This window comes from Pygocentrus nattereri, chromosome 25 (assembly GCF_015220715.1).
Source record: "Pygocentrus nattereri isolate fPygNat1 chromosome 25, fPygNat1.pri, whole genome shotgun sequence".
Taxonomy (NCBI): domain Eukaryota; kingdom Metazoa; phylum Chordata; class Actinopteri; order Characiformes; family Serrasalmidae; genus Pygocentrus; species Pygocentrus nattereri.
Genome location: NC_051235.1, coordinates 16,739,300 through 16,758,707, shown reverse-complemented (window position 1 = coordinate 16,758,707; position 19,408 = coordinate 16,739,300). Strand labels below are relative to the sequence as shown.

Genomic DNA, 19,408 nt, shown 5'->3' with positions numbered 1-19,408 from the left:
CTACAGTGGGCCTTTGTGGGTAAGATTGAACAACCCTGGCCTAAACTGAGCTAAGCTGCATCAAAGTTTTGTTTATTATGAATTGTAGATCATATACTAAATATATACTTACCTTGCACTAATATATTGATTATTAAGCTACAGAGTTGAAACCTCTTCTAGTTGCCACAGAAATCATAACTAGTAAGTTCAAAACTGAGAAAACAGCTGTAATCTTATCGGAGGAGGAGAAGATCAGAAGAAGGCAGCATCTTTTGCCTCACTATTGCCTTTCTGAAGTGTGACATGACATCAAAAGCAAAGTCCCAGAGATCAACGTGTGAAATATTAAATATGTTTTTTATTATACTAAACTAGAGCATTGTGGTAAACACCCAACAAAGTTTAAATGAGAAAAACAAGGAAGAAACATAATAAAACCTGTCTGAGATCTGTGTGGTTGTGGTCCTAATATTCTAATAAGCACTGTACATGTGTACTAAATGGCACATCAAAACAGTACATCACCAACAGCGCCTTCACTATTGCAGACATAGTATTTAGTATGATAGTATGTGGATTGAGAAACAGTCTACTTGTAAGGTCACAGGCAAAATTAGACTGTGTTATGGCAGATACAAATATCAATGAATCTATTTCTCAATTACAGCTATTTTCAAAAAGCAATTCAATACGACAAAATCTTAATCTGGTTTATGCACTGTTAGCCTAGAGAAGACACAGTGGAAAAATGACAGGTTGTCATGGTTTTATTTGTGCTGAGCAATTCCGTGTGACCACCATTATTATCTAGCACTGCCTTAATCCTCTTGCGCATAAAATTCACCAGAGCTGCACAGGCTGCTACTGGAATCCTCTTCCACTTCTCCATGATGACATCACGGAGCTAGTGGATGATAGACACCTTGCGCTCTTCAACATTCCGCTTGAGGATGCCACACAGGTGCTCAATTGGGTTTAGGTCTGAAGACATACGGTACTAGGCCAGTCCATAACCTTTACCTTTAGCTTCCTCAGCAAGACAGTTGTTATCTTGGAGGTGTGTTTGGTGTTGTTATCATGTTGGAAAACTGCCATGCACTGGCTTTCTTGTGCCTCAGCTTCAAAAGAGGCTTCCTTCTGGGACGACAGCCATGCAGACCGAGTTGATGTATTGTGCTGTGTATGGTCTGAGCACTGACAGGCTGAGCTCCCACTTCTTCAACCTGTGCAGCAATGCTAACAGCACTCATGCATCTAGTTTTTGAAGCCAACCTGTGGATATGAGGCTGAACACGTGGACCCAACTTCTTTGGTCGACCCTGGCGAGGCCTGTTCCAAGTGGAACCTGTCCTGGAAAAACGCTGTATGACCTTGGCCACTGTGCTATAGCTCAGTTTCAGGGTGTTGGTAATCCTCTTATAGCCTAGGTCATCTTCGTGGAGAGCGAAAATTCTATTTCTCACATCCTCAGCGAGTTCTTTGCCATGAGGTGCCATGTTGAATATCCAGTGGATAGTATGAGAGAATTGTACCCAAAACACCAAATTTAACAGCCCTGCTCCCCACTTACACCTGGAACCTTGTACCTCTAATGAGTCACATGACATCAGAGAGGGACAACAACACAATTGGGCACAATATGGACATGATCACTGTGAAGTTTACTCACTTGTGTTGCCAGCTATTTAGATATTAATTGATGTGTGTTATTTTCAGAGGATAGTAAATCTATACTGCTATACAAGCTGTACACTGACTACATATAGTTATATCATATACAGTCTCCACAGACCCCTCTCACCCTCTCACCCTGGACACCACCTGTTCCAGCTCCTTCCCTCAGGCCGGCGCTTCAGCCAGATGAGGATCAGGACATCCAGGCTACAAAGGAGCTTCTTCCCACAAGCCGTCACTCTCTTGAACAGTTAAAATATCACACATAACAAATCCAGCTTCAAACTGCACTTCTACCTATACTTGTATATAGTATCAAGTTCATCTCCATCCTCTGGAACTGCCACTCAAATGAATGTTTGTTCTAGCATCTTTTCACCTGCCATATTACCCCACCTATCTGACTGTCACCTCATTCATCCCTTTCTCTGCCACTATACACCCTTTAACTGCTGCTGCACTCAGCACTATACTCATACTTTGTACAATGTAAGGTTTACAGGTACAGGACTGTGTGTGAGTGTGTGTCTGTGTGAGTGAGTGAGATAGGAATGCAGGTTTTGTTTTATTTTGTTATATTTTGTATTTATTTTATCTTATTCCTTATATGTGAATGTCTGTCTGGTACTGTGCACTGTGAGCTCCTGTAACCAAAACCAAATTCCTTGTATGCGTAGCATACCTGGCCAATAAAGCTTGATTCTGATTCTGATCCTGATCCAAGTTTCATTTCTATAGTGTTGTCCCATGAAAAGATAGAATAAAAATTTTGCACAAATGTGAGCGGTGTACTGTATACACACACACACACACACACACACACACACACACACACACACACACACACACACACACAGTCGTACCTGTAAACCTTACATTGTGCAAAGTATGAGTATAAAGTTAAAGTGCTGATATATATACATAATTTCATAAAGTGACCTTGTTGCTCAATCCTCCTCCAAAAATACGTCACTTTCTAATTCAAAAGCATGTTCATGTTCTTATTGGTGCTGGGCTATAAATCAATACCTCGGTCTCTGACTCCTTGCCTGCTCAGCCAACCTATCAATAGACTCCTTGCAGAGACCTCTAAAGGACCATAGAACCTCTCGGAAATGGAGAATTCCCTCTAAGACTTCTCTTCAGTAGCAAAACAACCATCTGAACTCAATCTCAAACAGCAATTAGTTCCAGACTCATTGACGGTCTTGGCACGGCCCGAATTCCCATTTGTTATCTACCTTACACTGCACAGCACTCTTCTTGCATTTTATCAAAACATGGAGACCAAAGCACCAATATGTTATTATTTAACTATGAAAATGCATGTATAAAGCCCACAATTAGATTATTGAGCACTATTCTGATGGGATTAGTTTTCCATGGGAAGATGAGGGCTAATTTACTACAGGACGTCTGTGAGGATTATGATGGACCATGCTCCTAAAATCGTGGTCACATAAGCTCCTGTTATGAGCTGGCATGGTCATATTGGCGGACACAGCAGAGTAATTACTCGCATGCCCCTCTGTGCTCCATACCTGTAAAGTACAATTGTGGGGAAATACTGTGAGCCTTGATGGTGGGGAGTACCAAACATATTTTATTCCTGCAGTTAAGTTGAATTGCTATATATATATACTATATCGCTTATAGTAGGATCCAGCAATAAGTGGTTAACTCAAGTAGGAGCATTTAGCCACACTACCAACAGCAGTGTAACAGGTCTTCATAACAAGCATTATTACCAAATTTAGAAAAGCTTCAATTCAATGTCAGGAGTTTTATCTGGGACTCGGAGCAGTGGGAAATCAGTCACTTTATGTGGAGAAGACTGTGAGTAGCTGATGTATTCAAGTTACTAACCACGACAGGTACTTCAGCAGATCTGTTGCCACCTGCACCTAATTTAGTCCCACCCAACTCAAACAGGATCTAATTGTATGAGAACACTGACTTTGGTCTTTTACAACAGTGCCAAGGGTCCTGGGGGAGTTGATAAAGATATAAGAGCTGTCTGAACTTCTGTTAGACTGGGTGTTGGTAGGAGAGAAGGACAGAGCACTCTTTTGAATAAAATCAACGCTTCTGTGAACCCAGGTCTCCCAAGTCTCTTCCATGGCAAGATCAAAGATTTATACCAGTATCAACAGGCCTGGTGTGATTCACATCCTTAGAAAATTTCTTCTTGGTAGCCAAACAAATCTTCAAAACAGTGTTGAATCACCAGCTAGTTGATGGACATGGAATGGGCTGTCAGAGCCCTTTGTCACTCGTCTTGCTTTTTGCCGAGCCAGTGAGAAGAACACCATCATGGAAAAGTCTCATCTGGTCACTCTGGTCAAAAGTGTAAATGGAATCTCGCCAAAGTTTATCCAGATACGATTCAGACACAAAACACATATAATGCAATGTGTAAACAGGTGGGTAGTCTAAAGGTTCTTAATTCAATCCGTGGTGACCAATAGCCAGTCCACATTCTCGTTCTGTCCTAGGTTATGTTCACATCACCAGGCTGAAGTGGCACAAAGTTACACCAGTATCAACAGGCCTGTTGTGATTCCCACCTTTAGAGAATACCTTCTTGGTAGCAAAACAAATCTTCAAAACTGTGTTGAATCACCAGCTAGGCAATGGACATGGAGTGGACTGTGGGTGCCCTTTGTCACTCTTCTTGCTTTTCTCCGAGCCAGTCAGAAGAAAATCATAGTGGAAAAGTGGGCCTGATGGGGAAGCTTATTTCTGTCTTTCTTCTTTTCTCTGGCGGAATGGAATTCCTCCTGACCACATAGCTGCTGCATCGAAAATTATAACCCATTACAAAAGCCACTTGGATTAATTTTTTTTTCCCCTTACCCTCGAATGCACAAGAAGAGCTCTTGAAGAGCGGAGCCTTTCTCAGATGAATGGGAGTAATTGAAAAGGAGTAACACTTTCGGAGGACTGGATATGCACATGACAGCAGCACTCTCATAAATAGCGGCAGGGACAGAGGAATGCCTGCATGAACACGACTCCGGCACAGTCGCCCGTAATGTTGGTGATGTATTGGCAATACGAGGCTCTGTTGTCCACGGACATCGCAGAAATGAAACTGTCATCATACTTTTTATGTGCCATTACATGTGACACGAGCTGGGTGCTCTCTAAGATTAGGCCTTCAGAGGTCACTAACGAATGGGGTCAACTGGAGAGGGAAATCTCCTAGTGTCATTAATGAGAGCCATTTATTACAACACTGCAGTTTCTTTCTCTCTTCCTCACACACACTCATACACTGATAATTGAATCTCCTTCATACTCGAATGGACCAGGACAAAAATCATTTCCCAGCTGCAAGTCTCAGAAGACGAGCTTTGTATACTGACTTTTTTGTTGTTTTTCTCTGCTTTATTATTTCAAAGACTGACGTGAATGCTATACAGTGCCTGTGTTTCATCTTAATTAATAAGCATATCTCAGAGATTAAACAAAAGGGAAGTCGATACACCTTGCATGAACATGCATTTTTGGAGATCAGATCATGTTCGGATTTCACTTGACCATATGAAAAGCCTAGTGTGAACACGCCCAGGACGCATTGCGAGTGTATTACGAGCAGATCACGCAAACCACATTTGGAGGTGGTCAGAGACAGAACTTGACTGCATTTGAAGGGAGTCTCCACTGAATTTTGCGAAATTATTTAATCATTCAGTGATTTAGATGTAAACAAAATCAGAATGATTGGGTGCTCACAAGCAAAGAGGATAAACTATGAAACAAATGATATGTGAGACTGGCTTTTAAACTAAGGTACAATCCCATTTCTTATTTTTAACACTACCCCTTGTTTTCGAGTGTAACTCTCCCCCTTGAAACTGAGTTACAAGGGGTAGTGGTTGAAATCTTGCCCCTATGAAATGGGAGAACCATTCAAGAACCAGATAAGTCATCAGTTGTCGTCAGTGACTTATAAGTAAACAGACGAGACGAGGTTTTCCGGCCATTTACAATATGCAGCCTCCAACTGCGGTGATCTCACTTATGTGTCACATGACAGGACAGGTGGATCATATTTAAAATAGCCTGGAAAAAATAATCAGGACATGTTTTCCTGCTGTGTCTCCATACTATAGCAGTAATGGTATATCGCACTGACATTTGCCATTTATCCAAAGGAGACTGAAAAGCAGGGCGCTCGTGATTCCTTCATAACTTCATTAACAGCTATTAGCGCTGCTCTGTAGACGACCCTGTCAGGATGCAGTGACAGCAGAGGATGGTAAAGTTCAGCTCCTCACTGCTTAAATACATTTAGGGCATCATACTCCTTCAAAGAGAGGGGCAATTATTATCGCCACCAAGAATTCTTTGGTGATGTGAAGCTGAACTTAGCTTTAATCTCCAGCTTCATGATCGAATTTTCCCGTTCCACCAACCTCGGGTACCAGAATGTAACTGTTGCACCATTTAAGGTAGAATGGGAAATTTTGCCAGGTAGTGACCGAGCCATCAGCATATTACTGGTGATTTCTATGCGTGTTATGAAGAAAATGACCATAAACGCTATTACAATGGATCTTACAATACAACGGCTTTTTAACAGAGAAATACTTACATTTATGTGTCTCTTTGGTTGCTTGTGCAGCCGTCTTGCCAATGATTCTCATAGCATTCTGGGAATTTTCTCATAACACTTCGTTTGTAGTGAGCCTCTGAAAAATCTCCGTTCAAAGGGCCAAATAGCCATTATACTTCACCCTACACCTCCATCTCAACAACAGTTGGGACAACCCTACCCCCAGACGTGAACGTGCAAAACGGAGGGGTAGGGCTAAGTGTTAGGGGCAAGGGGTGAAATGGGATTGGGCCTTAGTGTCTTCATGAATGCTGAACCGATGAATGTGTCCAAACCAAGCTTACTGACTCATATCATAATGAGGAAAAAGTAAACAAATGTAAAACAGAAATAATGCATGTGTTAACATGTATTTTTATGTGGGAAAGTAAAATCAGATCTCATCTGGTCACCCTGGGGACATTTTAGTGAAAAGTGTAAATGGAATCTAAAGGTTCTCAATTCAGTCCGTGGTGACCAATAGCCAGTCCACATTCTTATTCTGTCCTAGGTTATGTTCACATCGCCAGGCTGAAGTGGCACAAATCAGATTTTTTTTGACCTAATGTGACACAGATCTGATGTTTTCACTGCTGTGTGGACACACTAATCTGATCCTTTCAAATCAGATCAGATCTGATCCACTTTCATTAAGGGGCGTACCACAGTTTAAGGCAGATTTTTCTTTCTGTAGTGACCATTCATGTTGTGACCAATGACCCCTAGTGACCATTCATTCAGTGGGCTAGAAATCAACTAGGATATTTCATTAACATTTTTTCCACTGTTAGGAGATTAAGGATGTTGTTGGTTCTTGAGCTGCTAGCGAGCAGTAAGGGCTGACAGGGCAGGGTTGAGAACCCCCTGCTGTGAAAGTGCTGAGATAAATGGAACAGCACAACTGCAGCTTCTTCATATCATAAAACTGTGTACAACTGTCACAATAAAAATAGCATTTGAACACAATAAAAACACATTTGTAAATGTAAATGTACAAGAAGAAAATTCCGGTTCACTTTCAGTTTTGTAAATCATGCATATTTTTGTCCAACTAGCCAGCAACGGATAGTTCTGCTGGTTAGTTTATTTGTTGTTCATGACAGCTTCTCTAAAACATCTTATGTACTGTAAAAATGACACAATGATTTAACTTAGAAATACTGCAACCCTCTCCTTGGATCACCACCTTACCGTGGTGGAAAGGTTTGCATGCCTACATGATCCTAGGAGTTATGTTGTCAGGGGCGAAAGCTCCTGGTAGGGTCTTCCAAGGCAAACAGGTCCTAGGTGATGGACCAGACAAGGGTGATCCAAAAACCCCATATGATGGAGACCATCAGGACCCAGTTTCCCTTGCCCAGATTAGGGTTACTGGGGCTTCACCCTGGAGCCAGGCCTGGGGGAAAGGCTCCTCAGCGAGCGCCTGGTGGCCAGGCCTTTACCCATGGGTCCTGGCCGGGCTCAGCCCGAATGAGCCACATGGGACCACTCTCTCATGGACCCACCACCTGTAGGAGAGGTGCTTATGGGGGTCCGGTGCAGTGTGGATCGGGTGCTGGATCTCGGAACATGGAACATGACCTCTCTGGCAGGGAAAGAGCCCGAGCTAGTGTATAAGGCTGAGAGATACCAACTAGATATAGCTGGGCTCACCTCAACACATGGTGGGGGCTCTGGTACAGACTCTCTCAAGAGGGGTTGGACTTTATTCCATTCTGGAGTTGTCCAGGGTGAGAGGCGTCGGGCAGGAGTGGCTGCCCCCGTGACCCAGACTCAGATAAGCGGATGATGATGGATGGATGGATATTGCAACCCTGTTTGCCTTAAAGTTTTGTGTTAGTTGAACTTTTAATAGTGTTTTACATTTAAAACATATTACTGCAAGTTAAATTAACTAAAATGAACTACAATGAACTACAATTAACTAAAAATTTGAAGGAAACCAGGAATTCCTCCAGTCCTCTAACTCAACCAAATTCCTCTGGTCCGTATATTTTTAATGTCTGGCAGCATCAAAACAAACTAGCTAACTAGGAAAATTGGTAACCAATGGAAATGTTTTCTGGGGGGCTCTTCATGCTAACTTGTGTTACATCCATGGGCTAATGGCAGGCTTGTTGTCTGTCCAGCAATGCTGATGAGCACACCATCACCCCTTACTTTAAGCTCTGCTTTCATATAGTGGATTAATTTAGAAGTTACAGACTGTGTTTGTTCCCACCCTAATAGGTTTATGGTCCCACCCACATTTAGCCCCAAATTTCTCATGGTTGTCCCCAGATGTTCTTGTTATGAGATCATGTCTGGCCCCATGAGACTAAACACTCCTAAGTTAATCAGCATTCTACAGTCCCTGATTAGTTAACTCAAGTGTGCTTAGAGCTGTAGTAAGTTTGCTTAACAACTCAATGCAGTTTGAGGCAAGTGTGTGATTTAGCAGTGAAATCTGGCCAGTGCTAACTGGTGAGGTATAAACCTTCAGACAGCAAACATGTCTAGGCTGATCTGCTACATTTGGGGTAAGGACGAATTGTGTAAATCTGATAAATCATGGTTACATGCACCTCAAATGATTGATATCTATACATGTCCTAAGGGCAGAGCCAGTCCCTATCTGATGGTGCAGTGAGTCTAGGTGATAGAGGTGAATGGAAATGAAAGCTGCAGGTGAGACAGATAGGCTTGCCACCTATCTAGGAATTTCCTGGATTGTCCTGGTTTTTGGTCAAATAAAATGATTACATTCCCAGACACAATGTGCCCGGGTTATAAGCATTTTCCTTTGTTAGTTTTTGTTATTATTTTTAAGAATGAATTTTAGAAAGGGTTTGATTGGTTCAGATTTCCCTAAATGTAGGGACTATTCACTATTAATGACATGTTTAGGCTTTCAAGCAGCATTGCAACACAATAACTGAGAAAATTAGGTTCTGTAACTGAATGGTCATCTACTTTAGATTGCGCCATGAGCATAGTCGGTGTCGTGTTGTTATGCCCATATTAGGAACTCTGGGTCTAAGCATCATTTCTCTATGGGCAGAATGAAAAGTGGTTTTTGAAATATTACCTCTATCACACGCTGTGTTAAATACAAATGTTCAGATGAATGTTCAGATGAATGTCCTGTGAACATTCTTCTCTCGAACACCACTGGATCCTCCAAATGATGAGGTCATTAAAGAGATGAAATATGACTATTACTATATGAGGATGAAGCTACTGCGCACTGAATTCACGTCGTTAGACTGGCAGCCTCCTTACGCAGGTTTTGGCAGTAAACATTTCCATGTTCAGACTGAGGGCAGATGAAGAGGAGTCAGAACAACATCACCAGGTTTCCCTGCAGTTCTCTGTTCTTCATCTGATGCTCATTGAAACACAATAGATCTCTTCTTCTAGCGTGATTTGAAGTGATCTACAAACGTAGCTGCACTCATGCTAATCCAGTACAGACCCAGCTTAATAATCACTGCTCACCGCCGATAAACTGGTTTAGGCTTTCCGAATATCCTGATTATTATTTTAATTTCGGGGGCATTCGCCAGCTTTTTGTTCAACTTTTCCTTTTCTACCTTAAATGGTAAATGTTACCATGAATAAGTGGCAACCCAAGAGACAGACTGAATGAAAGCATGTCTTACCTGGCTGGCTGGGGTCTGTCCCACCACTGACTCATACGGTGGTGGTAGTTCTGATGGGTACAAGGTTCCTGGGCTGTTGATGGGCACACCATATATAGCACTGAAGGGAGAGTGAGGGAAGTCTAGATGCAGGCCTCTGATGGAAGAAAGAAAAATGATTATTTAGGCTTTCACAATGTATGTTTTGTGTTTTTTGTTAGAGCAATGGATCCCAGTCTCAGTGTTTTGTGTTTTCTGTCTTGGTCTTTTTTTAAACTTGCATTACATTAGATTTTAGCAAGAATTTCCAAATAACAATTGAATAAGTCAGAATTTATTATAGCCATTTATTTATAAAGAAAATATTTGGTAAGATTCCACTTTAAGAGAGCATTATAATGCCCCTGTAATGCTCCTATTAAGTCTTATCAAGCAAGCTGCTGCTCATTACTGCTATATTAGACAAAACTGAGAGTGAATTTATGCATTGTACAACTGTATATTGCACTGAAGTATACATGCGTGTATGTGTGTATCATACTGCTTAATCCTTTGTGCATCATTTATTGATTCACTGATTGATTGACATTAATATGAATTGATCAATATGATATTATCCATCCATCCATCCATCCATCCATCCATCCATCCATCCATCCATCCATCCATCCATCCATCCATCCATCCATCCATTTTCTAAGCCGCTTCTCCGTCAGGGTCGCGGGGGGGTGCTGGAGCCTATCCCAGCAGTCTTCGGGCGGAAGGCAGGATACACCCTGGATGGGTCGCCAGTCCATCGCAGGGCAGACAGACAGACACAGACAGTCACTCACACCTAGGGGCAATTTAGCACGTCCAATCGGCCTGACTACATGTCTTTGGACTGTGGGAGGAAACCGGATAACCCGGAGGAAACCCACGCAGACACGGGGAGAACATGCAAACTCCACACAGAGAGGACCCCGGTCGCCCGGCCAGGGAATCGAACCCAGGCCCTCCTCACTGTGAGGCGACAGCGCTACCCACCACGCCACCGTGCCGCCCCAATATGATATTAATATGAGAAAATACACACATTATAGACCCAATGTTCAAGTATAAGTTGCACACAAGATTATAATGTATAATCCAAAAATAAATGTGCTCTGGAAGATGTTTAGCTCACCCTACTGACTGTTTAATAAAGCAGTAATTAGAAACCAGTTGATGAGCATTTGTTGTCATGTCTTCTGGTAGACAGCTAAGGTTTATCACAGGAAATGTGTGGTCTATCTTTATCATGTTTATCATGTCTTGAAATAATGGTCTTAACTCCTTCTAATAAGTTTGCTGTCTTCCTTGTTCTAACACACCTGACTCACCTCATGCATGCCTGATTACTAGCTGATAAGCCTATGAGATTAGGAAAACTGTTACATTCAGGTTAAGTGTAAACTGACCTGTGTTGCTCTACTCAATTTATATTAGTCAAGAAAGCCATCTGTAGTTTAGGAGTGTATTAAATCACAATGACTCTTTAAAGCAATAATGTGCCTGAATGTAGTCAGCCAAGACATTTTTGGTGTCTGAAGTTGGCTTCTTTAGTTTTGTACTAGAGCTACAGGGCTAATGTAGCTAACAAGTAATAAAACCTTGATGCCACACCAGATAGCAATTGCTAAATCTATGCCCCTTGATTAAAACCACATCAATAACTTCATAGACTTATTGTCAAACAGACAATCGCTTATGTGTTTTATTTTTTTCCCCTTTATTTAACCAGTAAATCTATTGTAGTTAGCATACTGCGTCTTTAAAACTGGATAACAATGTTGGATGTCTAAAAGCATTTTACCTCCCTTTTTTATTTAATAAATGCTTTGAGGCTGATGTGTGATCACAGAGGCATGTTTTCACAATACTAATGTGACAGTAGGGGTGTGGAAGTTGGAGAGGTGGGCTGGGCGAACAAGCAGATAATCAGTAATGCTCTGTACATCTGTGCACTTAATAATTAGGTGCTTTTTAAAAGTAGGATAAACACTGCATTGTTTGTTCTTAGACCTCCACCCGTCTGTGATTGGCCCTAACCACTGCATCATTTGTTCTGGGACCTCCCTCTGACTGTGCTTGGCCCTAATCACTGCAATGTTTGTTCTGAGACCTCCCTGCTGAGTGCGTTTGGGCCCAACCACTGCATCGTTTGTTCTGACACCTCTTCCTGACTGCGATTGGTCCTAATTACGATGTTGTTTTTCCTGAGACCTCCCCCCAACTGTGATTGGTCCTAATCACAGCATCGTTTATTCTAAACCCCCTCCTGACTGCGACTGGTCCTAATCACTGCATGGTTTGTTCTAAACCCCCTTCTGACTGCAATTGGTCCAAATCCCTGTGTTGTTTGCCCTGAGACCTCCCGCTTATTGCAACTGGCACTCCCTCTGACTTCGACTGGTCCTTGTCACTGGGTTGTTTGTTCGAAGAACTCCCCCTCACTGTGATTGGTTCTAGGCATTGCGTTGTTTGTTTTGAGAAGTTCCCCTGACTCCAATGGGTCCTAATCACTTTATCATTTATTCTAAGAATTCCCCCTGACTGTGATTTGTCCTAATCACTGTGATTTGTCCTCCCCCTACCTGCAAATGGTCCTTATCACTGTGTCCTCTGTCCTGACACCTTGCTCTGCCAGTGATTTGTCCTAATCACTGTACTGTTTGTCCTGAGACATCTCCCTGACTGTGATTGGTACTAATCACTGTGTCATTTGTCCTGAGACCTCCCCCTGACTGTGATTGGTACTAATCACTACATCGTTTGTCATGAGACCTCCTCCTGACTGTGATTCGTACTAATCACTGCATCGTTTGTTTTGACACTTCCTCCTGACAGCGACTGGTCCTAATCACTGCATCGTTTGTCCTGAGACCTCCCCCTGACTGTGACTGGTCCTAATCACTGCATCGTTTGTCCTGAGACCTCTCCCTGACTGTGATTCGTACTAATCACTGTGTCGTTTGTCCTGAAACCTCCCCCTGACTGTGATTCGTACTAATCACTGCATCGTTTGTTTTGACACTTCCTCCTGACAGCGACTGGTCCTAATCACTGCATCGCTTGTCCTGAGACCTCCCCCTGACAGCGACTGGTCCTAATCACTGCATCATTGGTTTTGAGACATCCACTTGACAGCGAGTGGTCCTTAACACTGCATCGCTGGTCTTGAGACTTCCCCCTGACAGCGACTGGTCCTAATCACTGCATCGTTGGTTTTGAGACCTCCCCCTGACAGCGACTGGTCCTAATCACTGCATCGTTGGTTTTGAGACCTCCCCCTGACAGCGACTGGTCCTAATCACTGCATCGCTGGTTTTGAGACTTCCCCCTGACAGCGACTGGTCCTAATCACTGCATCGCTGGTTTTGAGACTTCCCCCTGACAGCAACTGGTCCTAATCACTGCATCACTGGTTTTGAGACTTCCCCCTGACAGCGACTGGTCCTAATCACTGCACCGCCGGTTTTGAGACTTCCCCCTGACAGCGACTGGTCCTAATCACTGCATCGCTGGTTTTGAGACTTCCCCCTGACAGCAACTGGTCCTAATCACTGCATCAATTGTCCTGAGATCTCCCCGATTGCGATTGGTCCCAACCACGGCATCATTTGTTTTGAGACCTCTTCCTGACTTTGAGCAGTCCTAATCACTCCATCATTTGCTCTGAGAACTCCACCTGACTGTGATTAGCCCTAATCAATGTGCCGTTTGTTCTGAGACTTTCCCCTTACCATGACTGGTCCTAATCACTGCATCGTTCATTGTGAGAACACATGCCAGTTGTGCTGTCTTTGGACATGGTTTCCACTCCGCTCTGGTTTAATTAAGAAAATTATTTCATATCAAACAAACGCCACAGAGGAAGTCATGTCACACCCTGACAAAGAATGGTAAATAGAAATGTACTCTCTGAATCTGCAAATGATGATCTACAATAGTTTCTAGTAACATTTTACTTATACAAAAGGTACGTAATCATTTGACATAGGAGCTCGTATAAATGCTGCAGACAAAATCATTTAAATATATTTCTCTTCCCTTTGCCACTACTTAAAAAGCAGCAAGCCTGCACTGGTAAATGGAGAACACCCTCTACCGTGTCATTTTTTTGGAGGCCCCCCTCTGGGATTGGTCCTAATTACTGCATTGTTTTTTGTGAGACCTCCATCGACTGAGAATGAACTAATCACTGCATCATTTGTTGTGAGACCTACACCCTCCTACAACTGGACCTAATCACTGGGTCATTTGTTCAAAGGCCTTCCCCCTCACTTCAATTGATCCACATGTATCAAAGTGAAGGATAAATCCAAAGAAGAAGAGACTTCCTCTTCAGTGCTTGCTGATGCACACTCAGAAACAGTGGTCTTCAACCCTGGTCCTGGAGAACTACCTGCATGCAGAGCCTAGTTACATCCACAATTTTCCACACTTGCTCCAGCTAATTAACATCTTCCCACGTCCCCGATTGGCTGGATCAGATGTATTACAGTTAAGTAAGGGCAGCTTATTGAATACAGGTTGTAACTAAACTCTTTACCAACACATCACGGCTTACAGATGTAATCATCATTTAAAACATTAAATTAAATTGCACATTTCATTACAGTCTCTGGTGTTGCATCTTGCCACACCACTGTTTCCACTGCTTTTCAAACAGTTTTGCACTCGACATGAAGGATTGTTGGGTGACTAAAGATCTCAAAGGATACACCAATTGAGTTTAAATTTAAACTTTTCGAAATGAAGGATACATTTTTCAGCAAAATTCAAGGAATTCTACAAAGAGAACAACCTTCAGTGACATAACAGCAGAGAAATCAAGCCTTACTTGACTGCATCCTTGACTTTGAGATTGTTGCCTGCTTCTCTGCATAGAGTGGGCCTCTAGCAGTGCTAATAGTCAGAAAGACATGTGATAAGCTCTTCTTAAGTATATGTACTACATTGTGTTTGATGGTAGTTCAATTTTGTTGAGTTCTTTCATTGTTTGAGGTACCCTGCTAGCTTAAAGGAAGAGAGATGAGACAAAGAGATGAGAAATAAGAAAAAGACTGAAATTCTTGAAGCATTATTGTGTTGATGCAGGAGACTTTAAGTTTATTCAAAGAGACCCTTAAAAGAGCGAGTGACACTTTTGTTTTGAGCTGCATCTTCCTCATTCCTCTACATACTAAGGGTATTGCAGGGGGCTATAAGCTTAAGTTATTTATTCGCTATGTTACCCTTCTATCTCATAAATCCTAAAAAAAACATTGTAAACCAAGCAGGCCTTGGCTAACTTACATATGAGGAAAGGTAAAATGACATTTTTGCTTTAACAGATGGCTGAAAAATCTAAATTGAGGATGTAAAATCCACCAGATTCTTTCTCCCCAGATATCAAACCCACTGAAGTATCCCATCTTTTTAATTAAACTCCTTTCCTGGCTTGCTTCAGGGTATCAGGGTATAACATACTGTCCCCATCAATCTCCCAGTGTTTCATGATGTCATGCTAAGCAGGTGATTTGTGGCTAGCAGTATATGTGCACAGGCTCATATGCTTATACTGTATTCAGGGCTTCATTGGCATGCAAGCATGGCCTGAGGCCAAAGCGCCTCATCAGCAGGTTTTTACGAGCAGACACAGGGCGGGTGTGCGACACTGGCAGAATCGATGGTGGATTTACGCTGGGCCACGGACACAGCTGTTCTACAATGTGGACTGTCTGGGCAGCTGCTAACCTTAGGCTAATTTACATTGTAGCCCAATCTGGCTCAAAGAGTAACCCATCAGATGCAGCCACATCAGGGACAGTGTCAACTGAAATAACTTATTTAGGGTAAACCTGAAATCAAAATAGACTTTTGTTACTTTATTAGTTCAGCTCTCTACAAATCATCATATCACATAATTTAAAAAACAAGCTTTTTTCTGAAAACTTCCATCAGAGTATAGTGACTTTCACTCGCCTCTAAAACGTCTTCTGAATTTTGATTATCATGCACCAACAAGTGGGGAAAATCAATATTAACTAGTAATGTCAAGTTTCACCTTCCCCTCCCACCACCCCCACCTACCATCGAGCAGAACAATCAGCTAGCTTCCTACCTTTCTTTCTGAAATATGCATGACACAAAATGAAAATGTTTTATACATTTCAAATTACAGTTATATTTACAGTGTATCTAGGAGAGTTATCATTTTTGCCAGAGGGGGCAACAAAGCCTTGTGGTCCTTTTAAGCTTGAGTTTTACAAACAAAAAAAAGACCAAATATCAATAAATCAATGTGGTCCAGTACCAAAGTTGTGTATTGGTGCCAATAGTGTCCAAAAAATGCAAAGGGGGCTATTCTGAAGTACAATATATCAAATTTGGTCACTGCATAGCTACATATGTTTTCACAGTTTTAATGCCTTTACTATTATTCTGCAATATGGAGAAAATACATTTAGCATGACCAACCGTTTGAGTGGTACTGTATGTGTACTGTATGCACGAGTGTATGTACATGTTTCTAAATTACCGTACCTCTGGCCCTCCAACACCGGGGTGCAGGTATACTCTGGGGGGTAGTATGGGGGCGGAGGGATGGGGGGGATGAACTCGTCGAAGTCCAGTGTCTGGTGCAGGATGGTGCCATGAGGAGTCATGCAGTCAGCGCTCAGGGCCCGCGCTCTGTGCGGCATGAACTGCAACCAAACATACAGATTCACTTTTTATCAAAGGCCTCATAATTTACTTTTAAATTTTTTTCTCTAAGCTCCACTGACACCATTGGTGTGTTTTGTGGTACAATAATATTCATTTATACATTACTGTGCCTTTACGACTGGTATATGTAAATGACCTCTGGCCTGTATTGTGCCTTATTCAAAATGCAGTCCAGGCTGATCGCTTCTCATAACTTCAGCATGAATGGGCAGAGTTAAACTGTAGGATGATTAGGTGGATGTACATAAATGTGTTGGTTTTCATGCAGTCATGAAAACAGTAAATTTAAAATGTCCTGTTTTGCAGCTTAAGCTCCATATATTGACTGTACAGACTGGGGAGTAAATTATACATTTTGAAACTTCAACAATGTTTATACAGTACATCAAACTGTTATATTTAAAAAAAAGCAAAGAAAATCCAGTTTTCCATGATATGGGCTGTAACAAGGAGTGAGGAGGCGGACGCATACACTGAGATAAGCGAGATTTATTTTGGGCAAACCCCAGGGTCATAGTCGAAATGGTCCAGATTCAAACAGCCAACACGGAGAGAATGCGGATCAGACATGACATACAGAAACACAGAACCTCAAACAAGAATCAAACAATATATACAGCACATCCAGCACAATCAAACATACAAACAAAGACCAACAAGAGACTCAGGGAAACAGAAGGGCTTAAATACCAGGGTTAATGAGGGACAGGCAGAAACACAGGTGGGAACAATCAGGGGCAGAGTCACAAAACAAGGGGACGGACTAAAAACCAAAACAAAGCACATGGACAGGACTGGGAAGTAAACACAACACAAGCACATGGACAGGACTGGGAGGGGCCAATCGTGACATGGGCTCTTTAATAAATTATCTGATCAAACTATCTGTTTATTGCTTTGCTATCTGGTGGGTCTCCTTTCGGGTCTTGGTTCTTCTTAGTGTTTCTTCCTCTTGCTCTCATAGAGTTTTCCTTTTCACTAGCCACGTTTACATGCAGTCTCATAATCCGACTCATAGCTCAATCAGAATAGAAGACGTCCATGTATACACACCCAGACTAGTCCGATTGAGGCCATTCGGGTTTTAATGCCTGCACATGAAATTGAATATGAGAGCGGTGCTCTACACGTGTGTAATTTTGGATCTGATTACTTGTAGCGTGCAAGTAAACAAAGGTCTTCCATCTGATTGTTGAGTAGAGTGAGCATATAAACTATCATTGGAATTTATTGAATCGGATTGACAAAAATCTGCATGTAAACATGTAAAGCTGCTTGACAACATCAATTTTTGAATTTAAATGTTTTGAATTTAAATGTAAGTTTACGGTAAAGTAGGCATCTACACGAACCTGGAGTGGATCATCAAAATAAAGTTGTTGCTTTTTATATTTCACCACTCTGAATAGGAAATTATTGCTTATAATTATTATTATTACTTATTGAAGCTTTAGTTCACTCTGAAAGCCCTTTTCACTTGTGTTTCATGTGGCAGGATGAGTGGGCTGTGGGTGAGCGAGGGTCTTTTGTTACTCCTGCTGTCTGACTGACCCCTGAACTCTCTTCCTCTCTCTCTCTCTTAAACACACACACACACACACACACACACACACACACACACACTTAATCTCTTGAACTCTGTGTTTTAAAAACACAGCTGAAGCTCACATTCCTCTGCCCCAATAATGAGAGCGAGAGAGAAAGAGTGAGAGAGAGAGAGAGAGAGAGCGAGAGAGAAGAGTGAGAAGAGTGAGAAAGACAGAGAAATAGAATGTGAGAAAAGAGAAACTGAGAGATACAGACTGAAAAGGTGGAGAGAAACGGACAGATTAAGAGATCAAGAGAGAGACAAAGAGAGAGAGATAATCCAGGTGAAAGAGAAATAGACAGAGAGAGAATTCAGATGAGAGAGAGACTGGGAGAGAGAGAGAGAGAGAGAGAGAGAGGGAGAGGGAGAGAGAGAGAGAGAGAGAGAGAGAGAGAGAGGGAGAGGGAGGGAGAGAGAGAGAGAGAGAGAGAGAGGGAGAGGGAGGGAGAGAGAGGGAGAGAGAGGGAGAGAGAGAGAGAGTAATAGAGAGAGAATGTGAGAGAAGAACAGTGAGAGAGCTAGAAGTCAGAAGAGAGAGAGAGAGAGAGAGAGAGAGAGAGAGAGTAAAAATGATGAGATCTCCCCTCCCCTCCTTTATTATATGTTGCTCATAATGACTTTATTATGTATTTTATACAATAATATATTTGTTTTGCTTTAAAATGTTTAATAAAATATTTATTAAAAAAGTTAGCTATGCATACAGTCTTGTGACAGTGCAGTACAGTACACGTTACTGTAACATGGAAAAACTGGGAAGTGCAGACTCAAAACTAATGCAAAAAGCACAAAACAGAATGGAAATAAGTATATAACTACACCATTATTTCTATAAAGATGTGATTAATGGTGTAATGTGAATATACAGCAAACAACAACAATATCTCTTGACCTGTGAGGGTGAAGCAGCATTAGTTCACTACATTACTACTGCAATGACTAAAGAAGCATGCAGTGTGGTTACAGGTGGAAGAGTAAACAGCTTGTCGTGGGCTGTGCTCTGCTCTGTGTCCTTTAACCTGCATTGTCTTTGTGCAGAGAGTGTGTCGCTGGTAGCCGTGGTGATTTTTCGCATTGCCGGCCCTGCGCCCTGAGACGAAACTAATCCCCCTCCTGCTTCAGCGAACCGCGCAGCCACAGGCATGCTAATATCACCCAGACCAATCGCTCACAGACACACACACACACACACACACACACACACACACACAC

At 42.2% G+C, this 19,408-nt stretch overlaps 1 protein-coding gene across 1 annotated transcript in view; it reads right to left on the bottom strand.

Annotated features, from left to right (window-relative positions):
- The window catches only part of fam189a1 (family with sequence similarity 189 member A1), a 264,171-nt gene that overhangs the window by 12,385 nt on the left and 232,378 nt on the right, over positions 1 to 19,408 (bottom strand). Inside the window, exons 6-7 of the mRNA XM_017702715.2 lie at positions 16,426 to 16,586; positions 9,898 to 10,033 (exon numbers count right to left, since the gene is read on the bottom strand). Coding sequence (XP_017558204.1) covers positions 9,898 to 10,033; positions 16,426 to 16,586 — 297 coding nt within the window. The remainder of the gene's footprint in view (positions 1 to 9,897; positions 10,034 to 16,425; positions 16,587 to 19,408) is intronic.